A 12,865-nucleotide genomic window follows, 5' to 3' on the forward strand; every position below is an offset into this window, starting at 1 on the left:
TTTTGTTCCATCTTTGGCAGGAACTAACTGTGGAACCTCAGCTGAGTCAACCTCTAGACCTCAGGGTCCTCACCTCTCAAGTGGGCTGGGGGCCCGGGATTATCCATCCTGCAGGGCTGCCATGAGACTGAATAACACTGACGACCGTGCCCAGCCCAGTGTGTGGCACTCAGTGATCACGTCACAAATGCTACTTCCACCCCTTTTCCCTGAAATTGAAAGGGCTGAACCAAGAGGTTCCACAGGTGGGGCAGTGGGTGCTCTAAAAAGAGTCTTCACACCCTAAAACAAGCGCTGGAAAATCCCTGGGGACACGCAGAGAGCTGTTCTAACAGAAACGGAGGGAAGCCATGGGGGAGCTGGGAATAGAGAGATGCAACGAGGTTCCCTGAAGACCGACTGCCAAACCTGAGGAGCCCTGGACACCTCCACCGCCCGGCCAAGCCCCTCTGCCTCTCACCCTGCCTTCCTCACGCTAGAAGCTTCCCTGAGCGTCTCAGCGGAACCTGCCCCAGGATCTTAGCCAATTCCTCCAAATATGCTGGCGCTTTGACCCCTGAGGGCACCAGCCTCCTCCTCTCTGGATGGGCCTCAGCCAAAGCCCCCTCACCATTTGGTGTTTCTCTGCCAAGCGGGTTGTCTCCCTACAAGACCGTGACCTCCTGGCATGTAGGAAGTGTCCCCAGTGCATCTTACTGGTCCAGTGACAATCTAGGGAACATAGCACGCGTTCACACTACCCCACCTTCATGGATGTTATTCCCCAAAGTCGAAGGGCCTTCTCCCTTCTCTGCCTAGTAAATCCCTGTCTGTCCTTCCTACGAACCTGCCAGCTGTCACTGAAATCCACGCCGCTCCTTCCACCGATGGCTGCCCAGCTAGAGCCAGCCCCTGCAGATGGTGTGGTCATGTGACTAAGTTCTCACGCACTGGACACAACAGCCCAGGACTGTCCAACTGATGTCCCACCTGCTTACCAGGAATCACTCGCCCTGGACCCCTCACATTCCCGTTTCTACGAGCTGGAGCTCAATGTGCCTTGCAACCCAGCATGGACCACACACAAGGACAGTGCCCTAGGGCAGAGCCTTCGCCAGTTCTGTGCCATGGACCCCCTCTGAAGTCTGGGGAAGACTATGGATGCCTTTCTCAGAATAATGTTTATAATGCATAAAATGAAAAGAGAAACCAATTATATTGAAATACAGCTACTAAGTAAATAAAAAATACTTGCAATATACTAACACATGTGCTTCTTTATTAACATCTTCCAAGAGATCTACAGGCAGATCTAATAACCATCATAATTTTAAAGTCGTGACGAGCACACGTTATCTTGAGATATTGGCAACAACTGTAGAAGTGAAATGAAAATATCCATGATTTCTGCTGGTGATAAAGCCTCAAGCGGCTTGTTGCCAATATTCATAATGGAAGGAAATGTTAAGTTTTACTTACATGTTAATAAAGAGGCACCATTTTTGCCCAAAGTTCACATGCCACCACCTCACAAGTTTTATCTGTGGATTCTCTGGGGGTCTGCAGAACCCCATCTGAAAACCCCTTCCCTGGGAGACCGTAGACCAAGAAGAGAAGATCCTGAGTCCCCGGACAACCTCATGGACCAGAGCTCAGAGCTCCTAGAATGCTCTCCCGCACATCGAGTCTTGAACTTACACGACTGAAGCCGCGGTCCATCTGGTCTCTTGACCCTAGTAATGCACATGCCCGAATGCCACCCTTCTCCTGGCACCCGTGGTACAGCCGTCACTCATGCCTCCCCACAGCCACCCATCGGCCCTAGCGCACGCAGCCCTGCGGGGCAACTGCTCACTTCCAGCCCACCCCCCACGCAAGAACAGAGCCTGGGTCGCTGGAACAGCCCCGGCACCTCACGAGGGCCTGACGCAGAGCGGGACGTGGTGAAGATTTGCCAAAACAAATGCACGGAAGTGAGTGAACACTTCTGGGGCACTGCTGTGGGACAGGGCAGTTCCAAGCGCGCTGCGCACGTCCTTCCGCGTTACACTCGCGGCACGCGAACAACGTGGGTGCCATCGTGAACCCCCAGACCGCGAGGACGCAGAGGCAGCGGGAGGCGGAGCGACCCGGCCCGGGTCAGGCGCGAGGCCAGCGAGGAGAACGGGGAGCCCGTGCCCGGGCCGCTACCTTGATGATGATCTTCTCCCGCAGCTGGCTGGGCGACGGCAGCTGGTCGGCACTGGCCTCCGTGGGCTTGGTGAGCAGCAGGTCGCCGAGCACCTCCCTGAACACCCTGGCCATGTGGCGCTGTTGCTCTACACAGCAGTGCTCCTCGATGGACAGGATCACGGGGAAGCTGCGGGCAGGGGGGGCGCTCAGCACGGGGGCGGAGGCCGCCCTCACAGGGCCGCCCGGCCCAGCCTCCGGGCCCAGCGCGCGCCCCGTGCTCCTGGCCTGGGGGACGCCCACACTCAGCTGGGGCTTCTCGGCAGGGACTCCGGCCAGGATGGAGCCTGGGGTGGGATGTGTGTGTGAGGGGGGGTAGCTGTGTCACTATGTGGGGTATACACGTGTGTCTGTACGTGGAGAACATACGTCTGATCGTGTGTCTGTGGAGGGGGTGTCTGTGTGTCTTTGTGTTCTGGGGGTGTCCTATGCGGGCGGTGCCTCTGCACGTGAGCCTCTGTGTGGGATGTGCATGAATGTACGTGCGTGTGCGCTGGGGGGAAGGGGGCGTCTGAGTCCATCCGTGGGGGGACTTCCCGTGTCTGTGGGAGGGCGTCTCTGAGTGTGTGTGTGTGTGTGTGTGTCCATGTGGGGTGTGTCTGCAGGGGGGGTACGTTTGTGTGTGTGTCCGTCCACCCAACCCTAGCTGCCTTCCCCTTAAAGGTGAACCACCAGGAAGGAAATCAGCCAACCGACCTCGAGGTGACAAAGGCATGGTCTTTGATGGCCTGCACGACGTCGTCAAACTTGATCTTGGTGGTCCGCGTCCAGCCGTGGTAGATGATGGGCTTCCCGTCGGGCCCGTCCCAGCAGTCCACTGAGGGCAGAGACGTGCAGCCTCAGCACCCGTGCCTCCCTAGTCCACTGAGGGCGGCCACGCTGCCCGGGTGACGACCGTGCCACCAGCCCCGGCCCCCGCATTGGCTCAGTCACCAGGACCCCGGGGCCAGACCCGGCATCGCCCTCAGGGGCCACCAACATGAGGACACCTGTTACCTATGCACTTACAGGAAGATTTTGGTCGTCTAATTAAAGGTCCCGCTGTCCAAAAGAAACGAAACTTTTCTTTTTTAAAAAGAGATTTATCATGTGTTTTATCTTCTGATTTGACTTGTCTAAACCTTGGCTGGCTTTTTCTGCCAGCGGAAAGAATACAGAGCAATGGGAAATTTATTTTTAAAGATTCATGGTAAAATATTCAGACCGAACTAGGTTATGCAGAAGGTGAGCATCCCCTATATTTTTGACCCCCAGAGGGAATAGGAGCTGACAGTTTCAAACTTGATTTTTTCACATTTGCTTTTTCCTAAGGGGGAAAAAGGCATAAATTAGGCAACACTCTATAGGAATAACTGCCATGAAGGTCTGATACCGTGATGAATGCTTTTGATAAAACTGGAGCCTACATCAGTGGTTTGTGCCTCTTCTCAGCCCAGTACAGCCACGAGCCTCTGGCGCTGAGTCGGGCCGGGGGTGAAGTGTGGGGGAACAGGAGGAGGCACTGGCTCCCGGCCACGTCCGGGGCCTGGAATCACCTCTGCCGGGGTGGCTGTGAGCAACCGGGGACAGAAGAGTCAGGGCGGCGGCCGTGGCAGGGCTGTTGCTAAAACACGCAGGGTGTCTGCTGCCTCGAACACAGCAGCCCAGAAAGAAGCTGAGGGACAGGAGGGCAGTAAGGCCGTCCTGGCTACTGGCCTCCCAGCCCCTCCACTGTATCCGGACACTTTCTGGAGCCCAAGGTGCTGTGGCTCCAGCCTGGCCCGGCTCAACACCACTCCTCGTCGTGGCAACCTTCTCTTCTGGGGAAAGGTCCCCGGCTGGTGGCCGCGTGGCTCACCCCAGATGCTACGGGCACCTGGGTTCTCCCTCCATCGGTCCCGTGCATCCTCACTACTCGGGCCTCCAAACAAACAAAGCATCCAGCAACAACACGGCCAGTCTCAGCCCGCCGTCGGCGTAGCCGCCAGCGCGAAGGGGGTACTCACGCTCAATGCAGCGGCAGCCCATCCGCAGACAGCGGATATAGGCCTCCGGGGACGACTCGCTCCGAAGCTGGTCACCCGTGAGGTACCTGGACGAGAGGAGGTGGGTGGCTGTGTGAGGGCAGGCCTGCAGCTCAGGGCATCCCCGGGGAACTTCTCAGCCCAAGCTCCCAAAGGCCTGAGTTCTCCCTGTCTACAAAGACCGGCATTTAGGATCCGGGCCAGACACGTGCAGTCGTGCGGCCGAGCCAGTCATGAGCCTCAGGCCGTGATCGTGGGCTATGAAGGATAACCATCTTGGCAATCCAAGTGTGGGCTCGAGAACGTGTGTTCTTTCGAGGAGAATTCAGTCAAAGGGTGTCAGGCGGGAGACTGACGTATGATGATAAATTAACAACCCCCCTGCCCCACCACTGCCCACTAGGCCCTCAGTCTCAGCAGGGCAGAGATGGGCCATCATTCTGATACCAGGGCCCCAGGCCAAGCACAGAACAGAGGGAACTTACTACCCTATGAACTATGTCCACCAAAACTGACGTGAAAATACCTATTTTTATCACTCTCCTCCTCACCACATTCCCCCTTTAAGAGTGTGTGGTGCTCAGCTGTCTCCTGGGTTTGGTAGAATTGACCATTCTAAGACACAAACTCAAACCAACGGACATGGTGGGGAAGAGAGAACCATGAAGTCACTTTGCCCCGGAAAAGGAAGGTACCTTCCAAAATGCCTGGAGATGAACTTAAGGGCCTTCTCTCCAACTCCTGCCTGGACTGACACTCGGTAAAGTACCAGTCGACAGCTCTCTGGATGCCCAGGACCCAAGGCCTCCACCCCCTCACCTTACAAAGCAGACTGAGTATCAGAATTTGAGTGTAACACCCATTTCTCCCTTCCCATCTGCTCTTTTTTGCAATCAGGGTAATCTTCCAAAGATACACATTTGAGTGTGTTGTTCTCTGGCCTAAAGGCTATCAGTCACTCCCACGGCCACTGCCCTCGCTCTGACTTCAACGATTCCACTCAAGCTCACCCTCCTGTCCTCCTCTCCTGCCATTCACCCTCTGAGATTCTACACTCTAGTCCTACTAGACCCCCCTAAGTTCCTCCTGCCCCTGGACCTTTGCACATGCCGTTCCTCTGTCTGAAACCCTCCTCCTCGCCTCACCACCTGTTCTTCTCTCACCAACTCCGGCTCATCGTTAAGACTCAAAGGAGGCCTTTTCCCCTCCAAGCACATGAGGACGGGGCCGCTCCTGCCCTTTTCACTGCTGTATCCCCAGCACCCAGCAAGCACAGGGCCTGGCACAGGGCAAACTCTCAGTAAATATCAGTTCAATGACTAATTCAATTGCTTTCCTGTGACTACTAAGAATGAGATGCCCAAACCGTGCAAACCAGCTTTGTCGACTTGCTTCTTAGGGCCATAGAAAAAGGTTTATTATTGCAAAACCAATTGGGAAAGAGAGATGCATCCCCCCATCCTCCAGAAGCTTTCATATATTTCAATCTGAGCAGCGAGGGCCTGCACTCTGCCCACTGCCCACACGCTTTGCCAGAGCAGTGCACTTGAGCGCCCACCGTATTGCCCTTCACCTGCCTGACCCACCGCAGGCTCGCGGTGAAACTCACGTGTTATGTGATGAGGAGATCCAGTAATGAGACAAGGGGTTGTTCATGTCCTGCATATCCACCACGTCATACTTCTCGTCCCAAATGCTGTTCTCCCGGGAAAACAGGTACGTGAGGAACTAGGAGAGTCACAAACACAAAGAGGGGACCATCACACTAAGGACGGGTGGTGCCGGGTTCTTCTGGGTCTGTGTCAACACGGGGAGATGGTACATGAATATTCAACAGATGGTCTCCAGACCTCAGTTACCCAAGTTTTCAGTGCAGAAAACTCAGAATGCAATAGGATGTACCAACACACATTTCATTGACCTATACAGTATTTACCTTTTTAATGTGTATCCTCAAATATTTGAGGCTACAAGAGTATATGCTGCCCATATATAAGTTTTAAGGCATAATAACATTATGAACATTTGTGAACCTACCACCCAACATGAGAAACAGAACATGCCAGCATCATAACATCTAAAAGGCAGGAAATTTCATATCCCAATTCCTGACCCCTTAAAAAAAAAAAATCAGAAGATTGAGTGACAGTGGGTAACACTCTGTTTCCTGGGAACCACGGTACATGGGACTGGAGCTCCCCAGTTCCCCCTCACACAGGGACAAAAGCACCCATTTTCACATCGTGCAAGAGCCCCATAAACCTTGGAATTTCCTTGCTCTGCTTGTAATGGTTAGAGACTCCCTGGTAGCACACGCCCTCTAGTGACAAAAGCAAAGATCCCGCCCAGGCTACGGGATCAAATAGAGGAGGAGAAAAATCAAAGGCTGTGATGGTTCAGGACCTGGAAGGAAAAAAAAAGAGTTCTCGACTAAGAGAGCCAGTCTCGGGGCATCTAACAGCGAAGCCCTCCAAGGGAAGAGACCCAGAAAATATGCCTTGACATATTTTCTCAATATCATCTCAAGGACAGAGACTTGAATCACAAAGCCATGCCAACAGGACGAGGAGCCCACTTACCTCATCCACAAACAGGAAGGGCTCGGCAGTTTCTCTCATCGTGTCATCAATGAACTTTGTCATCCGCTCACGGACTTTGTTCAGATCCTGAGCCCAAAGCTCCTTCGAATGATAAAGAGAACAAGAAATCATCAGAAAGAGGAACTGCAAAATTCTTTGCCTCCCAGGATCCGGTTTCAGTCAAAGACCGAAACATGGATGTATTCTGCATGCACATGCAATCAAGGCCTCACCCTGTGCATGGCAAACATTTTCCCTAAAGGACCAGACAGTAAACATTTTAGGCTCTGGGCCCCAACCACTCAATTCTGCTACTGTCGTGCAAAAGGAGCCACAGACAACAGGCACACAAATGGCCGTGGCTGCATTTGTAAATAAAACTTTATTTATAAAAACAGGCAGTGGGCCAGATTTGGCCCCTGGGTGTAGTCTGCCGACTCCTGCTCTACGCTAGTTCTTTATACGTTTTATCACAAGGAGGCAGGGAGCACAGTTACATCAGACCACTGGGGTTACTCGCCTGGCTGATGCTGGGCAAGTTACACACCTTTTCTGTGCCTCCTCATCCATTACGTGGGACTAATGGTATCTACGCACAGAGGCTGTGAGGGGCTGGATGAAATAAGGGTCTGTGCTTAACACAGCACCTGGTACACAGAAGGTGCTCAAATCACGGCATTGTGTGAGCAATCATCATCCTCCCATGACATCTCGTTTAGTCCAGAAAACTGCAGGTCATACACTGTCATCGGCGTTTTACAGACAAGGAAACAAGCTCAGGACATCACATGATGATCCCAACTTCACACAGCTAGTAAGTAGGAGAGCTGGGCTTGCAAATAACTGAACTTTGGAAAACGGACATAGAATCAGTCCAGATCAGTGAAGCAGTGCTGCTCAGACAACAGTAACATCTGAAAGATACACGACCAGTTCAAAAACAGCTTCTGCATGGTCTCAGAACTTCGAAAGCCCTTTAGAAAAACAATATATAACATAAAGTAACTTTATTGTTTTCCTCTCCAAACCCTAAAACCCCAAATATTCATAGACAAAAGGATGACACCTGACCCATAGATTCAACTTTGACTCATGTTTTCTGGGTTCCAAATATTCTAAAATCTCTATCTTTAAGAATCATAAAAGCAGATGTGCTACCAGACGTGTGCAGTTGGATGGGAAGGGTCAGATCAGGATATTTGAAAGAAGGAAAAGCATAAGGGCAGACACAAATGAGGTGGGTGCAAATCAACAATAAGCCTTGCTGTTCATCCTTGCAAATCTACTTGGATAAAGGACACCCAATAGCTGGGAGCTGGGGGAGCATCCAGTTCATTTGAATACAACAGTGATGCAATCCTTGAATACCAGAACATGAAACTCAAATTGTAGGATACTTAAGGCAAAAGCCTTGCCAGCCCTAGACGCCCCCAAAAGGCCAGAAGCTTCCTGCTTCCTTCTCCTAAAAAGCTTTCACACAAAAAAAAACACGGGTACTGGACTTCCCTGGTGGCGCAGTGGTTAAGAATCCGCCTGCCAATGCAGGGGACACGGGTTCGATAGCTGGTCCAGAAAGATGCCACATGCCGCAGAGCAACCAAGCCTGTGCGCCACAACTACTGAGCCTGTGCTCTAGAGCCCATGAGCCACAACTACTGAGCCCACGCACCCAACTACTGAAGCCTGCACACTCTAGGGCCCGCGAGCTGCAACTACTGAACCCGCATGCTACAGCTATTGAAGCTCGCGCACCTAGAGCCCGTGCTCCGCAACAAGAGAAGCCACCACAATGAGAAGCCCGCGCACTGCTCGCCACAACTAGAGAGAAAAGCCCGAGTGCAGTAACGAAGACCCAATGCAGCCAAATAAATTAATTACTTAGTTAATTAAAAAAAAAAAACACATGGGTACTTAGCTGCTATAACCTGGAACTGCACTGGCTGTAAATAAGAAATCTTCTGCCTAAAGGAGTTTAAAATATGAATAGTCTGGGAGGGGGTAGAAAAATGTATCTACTTGGGGTGGGGTATTGAGTTGGGCAACTATCAATATAATAATGAAAATGATCAGAGTAGTGACGAGAGGACCAAGCATGGTGAGGCCGTCAACACTGGGCAGGGGCAGCCCACCGGGTTCTGTGCTCACGCTTGTCACACGGTGGCTCATTTAGAACTCACACAAGCCCAGGCAGGACATACAATATTATTCTCCAGTTATATAAATAAGAAAGCTGAGGCTTCAGTCATTAATTAAGTTGACCTAATGATGAGCCCAAGACCAACGCAGGCACATCAGTTCCGGGTCAGTTAGTGTCACCCATGCCTCCCAGGGCTGGACTGCGGCACATTTAACCAGCCCCCGAATGGAAATTCAGATCAGTTCCAAGTTCTCACTTCTATTAAAAATGTTGCCATTATTTCTTTAGGATAAGTTCCTAGGAGAGCAATTATTTAATCAAAGTATATAAACCTTTTTTCTAAGTTTTCATTTTAATTGTGTATTGCCAATGTGTTTTCTACAAACCTGTACTAATAAGCACACCAAGTGCTACAGTGGTTATTCCACATACGAGCATCCACCACCCCCAACAGACGTCCTAGGTCACTGACTCTGCTCCATGCCAGCGTCCCACAGAGCGCTGGGAGCTGGGACATTCAGGGTCCACGAGACGGATGGCTCAGAGGCCCCACCCCTGGCAGCACATCTTGTTCCCATCACGCGCACTCACACAGATGCTCATGGGCTGCCTGCGTCCTAACTCCCGGATGCGGGATCCTAACGGCCTGTACCTTGCTCCTGGCCCACAACCCTGATCTCTGAGGGCAGCCCAGCCACGGGGCCAGTGTAGGGAAAGCCTGCGACCCTCCCCTGGAATAAAATTACTGAGCACGAGGTGGTGGATTCCAGGATATAAGACTACTTGTCTCCAGGAGTTTAACCGTTTAACTTCAACGGCTCCCTACAAAACTGAGTAATTCAGCGCAAGGAAGAGCACGGCGGAAAAGCAAACAGCCTGTGCCTCTCTCTCTGCTTCACTCTCCTGGCAGCACCGCACCTTGCATGTAATCGTGCTCAACAGAATTCATGGATCCCCCCCTCGTTTCACCTGCCCTGGGTCGTAGTCTCAGGCAGGGCAAGGGAGCCTTCTCTTGGTCACTCCCATTCACCCCACGTGGGGAAAGTGTGACACCTCAAAGTCCTCGGTCACCAGTCATCATGAACCACAGCAGCTACCGCCTCTGCACCTCGTGCAAGTGTGCGTCTGTTTGTTATTTTCCCTACAATCAGTGACATCTGAACATGGGATGTGTACTGTCTGACACTAAGAAATTCGTGTTCATTGTGAAAGGTGTAACAGGGGTATTATGGCCATGTTTTCTAAAAAAAAAAAAAGGCCATTTCATAAGAGAGACATGTTGAAGTATTTTCAAATGGAATGATACAAAGTCTGGGGTTTACTTTAGAATTTGCCAGCAAAGAAATGAAGAAGGAAGGAAGGGAAGGGAGACACGTGGGTATGGAGATGGAGGATGGATGAAATTAAAGTGGCAAAATGTTCTTAACTTTGTAATCAGAGTGATGGGTACAGGGTGGATTATGATGCCAGCCTGTCTACTTCTGTGTACGTTTGAGATGTTCTACAATACAAAGTATTTTTTTTAAAGTAAATGAACTGAATATTACTATGAAAAAGACTATATATTGTTATTATGAAAAAGAGTCTATTAAAAATAAATAAAGAGAATAAAAGTAAATGAAACTCCGGTGATATAAATAAAAATTTGAAATAGATATGTGACTACGCATATATATACGTACTCATACATACACACAAAGATCAAGACCATCTTGTCTAATCCCCACAATGCTGAGAGGTAGGGTTCTCATCCCCACTTAAAGAGGAGGAAAGTGGGGCACAGAAAGGTCAAACCACCTGCCCAAGGTCACACAGCTAGTGAGAGGATGTCAGGTTTCTCTCACTCTAACTCAGTTTCTCAGCCGAGGCACTACTGACATGTGGGGTTGGGTAATTCCTTGTTGGGGGGCGGGGGGCTGACCTGTGCACCTCTGGATGTTGAGCAGCATCCCTGGCCTCTACCCACCAGATGCCAGGGGCAGCTCTGAGCTGAGTCTGCAGCCATTGCCCTGGGGCAGAACCGTCCCCTAGAAGACCACTGCCCAACACAAACTCTGACTCAGCCACCAGCTCGGAGCCCACACGCAAACATTCCGGGAGACGTCCACATGTCATTTGTTTAAGGACAGCTGTGCCACCTCATCCCCCAGAGGACCCGCAGGCTCGTCCACCTTAGTCACACCCTCCGCGCGTCAGGGAAGGCTTCCTGGGGAAGCGACACCAGAGGTGAGCTGGGGGGAGGAGCAGAAGCCGGCGGGTGAGAACACCATCCGCCCGTCCTGCGGGGTTCTCCTTCCCTTCCTCCATCTGGGGCCCGGGAAAGGGGCTGATGAGAGGCCAATCTTACTCCAGAGTCTAAGCCCCCACGGCAGCACTGAGCAGGGAGACGACACCTGTTTCATGACGGCAGGTGGTGAGAAGGTGAGCAACCGCTGGGGCAGCCCCACCCCAGGGGCCCTGCTGTCCTCTCACCTGCTGTTCATGTAAGAGGAACCGCTGGAAGTCGTGCAGGTGAACAGCGGAGGCATCCGGCCGGTCGGTGTTGCTGTCCTCGGGGAAAGGGAGGGTGTTGAGAGAGAGCCATCCAACAGTCAGGAGGCGATCCCAGCCAGCAGGACGGCCACCCAGACACCCTGCCGAGTCCCCCCCGCAGAGCCAGGTGCAGGCTGGCCAACAGGAAGACGAAGGTGACCCAGACGACATCCCTGACCCAGGAGGATTCAGAGGGGCCCTGACACCAGAACCTGGGAGAACTGGGCCCTGGAATCTACACTCAGCTGCTCCCAGGTGGTCCAGGTGCCAGGGAGAAGGAAGGGGGAGGGAGGGTGGGCGGGCGGGCGGGCACGGACAGGCGTGGACAGCAAATGCCCGGGCAGGGCGGGATGTGGAGAGCGTTTCGGGTAGGCGATGCTGGAGAAATGACTCCAGAGTTGGCTGAGCCCTCGAGGGCTCTGAAGCAAGAGCGTGGGCCAGATGAAGCCCCCAACTCTGGCAGACAGGGAGAATCAGCTGCAACATGCATGACGAGAGCCGTGGAGCGAGCAGAGGCCCGCTGCTGGGAGGGTTTTCCATTCGACACGGACCCCTTCACCCTGAATAAAGGGAGATGCCACCTCGGCCAGCAGCTTGCTGACTGACGGCCTCGTGGAGAGGATGCTCATTGCTACCAGAAAACCAGAACCTCACTGGACTGGCAACCCTGTTCGCTGTGGAAAGTGTATCCTGCAGAGCAGGGCATTCCGGGGAAATCTGTACTTTTCCCTGAGCACGTGCGGTGGGGGTGGAAGGGGGGGGTCTCTTTTGAAATACAGGAGATAAAACACGCTTTAAGCTTTCTCCCATTACTAAACACTCCGGGTCCAAAAGTCTACTGTCTTTGAGTGCATTTCTAACCTTCTTTCCTAACCAGCCTCATGGTCCAACACTAATCTTTTCATTAAAATACCACATAAGAATCGGATTCGTTTTATATACATTTTGGAGTCTTGGGGTTTCTGGATTAGAATGTAACAGAGGGAACAGCTGCCAGGGCACCCTCATCAATGAGGGCTGCTTCCAAAAAGCAGGCCCAGGTCAGCGGGCCGCAAATCACATTCTAGGCGCTATTAACTCCATGGCAAACATTTCTCCCAGGTAGACAGGCTTGGAGGACATAGAACACTTTATAATTAGGGGAATTAGTAAGTGTAGTAGAGGCCCTGACAAGTCCTGCAGCACTTAGGTTTTAATAATAATATCATTATCACTATTTACGAGCCCTGCCACGTACCACATGAAGCACTTGATATGCTTCAACTCATTTGAATTCAGTTCACTCTGCTTAGCCAGGAATTTCCCCAACTCACCTCTGGGAAAGGAGGTCCTGAAGCAAGCAGGCTTCTCTATAGAACCTTCTGGGCCACCCTCCCAACATTCCACAAGCCCTGCTGCTGTGCATG

At 52.1% G+C, this 12,865-nt stretch overlaps 1 protein-coding gene across 2 annotated transcripts in view; it reads right to left on the reverse strand.

Annotated features, from left to right (window-relative positions):
• Positions 1–12,865, reverse strand: part of PLCG2 (phospholipase C gamma 2) — a 150,667-nt gene that overhangs the window by 53,528 nt on the left and 84,274 nt on the right. For both annotated transcript variants that reach the window (XM_061173028.1, XM_061173027.1), the window contains exons 9-14: positions 11,400–11,472; positions 6,791–6,892; positions 5,821–5,939; positions 4,194–4,279; positions 2,905–3,025; positions 2,170–2,338 (exon numbers count right to left, since the gene is read on the reverse strand). In XM_061173028.1, the coding sequence (XP_061029011.1) occupies positions 2,170–2,338; positions 2,905–3,025; positions 4,194–4,279; positions 5,821–5,939; positions 6,791–6,892; positions 11,400–11,472 (670 nt within the window). The remainder of the gene's footprint in view (positions 1–2,169; positions 2,339–2,904; positions 3,026–4,193; positions 4,280–5,820; positions 5,940–6,790; positions 6,893–11,399; positions 11,473–12,865) is intronic.

This window comes from Eubalaena glacialis, chromosome 18 (assembly GCF_028564815.1).
Source record: "Eubalaena glacialis isolate mEubGla1 chromosome 18, mEubGla1.1.hap2.+ XY, whole genome shotgun sequence".
Taxonomy (NCBI): Eukaryota; Metazoa; Chordata; class Mammalia; order Artiodactyla; family Balaenidae; genus Eubalaena; species Eubalaena glacialis.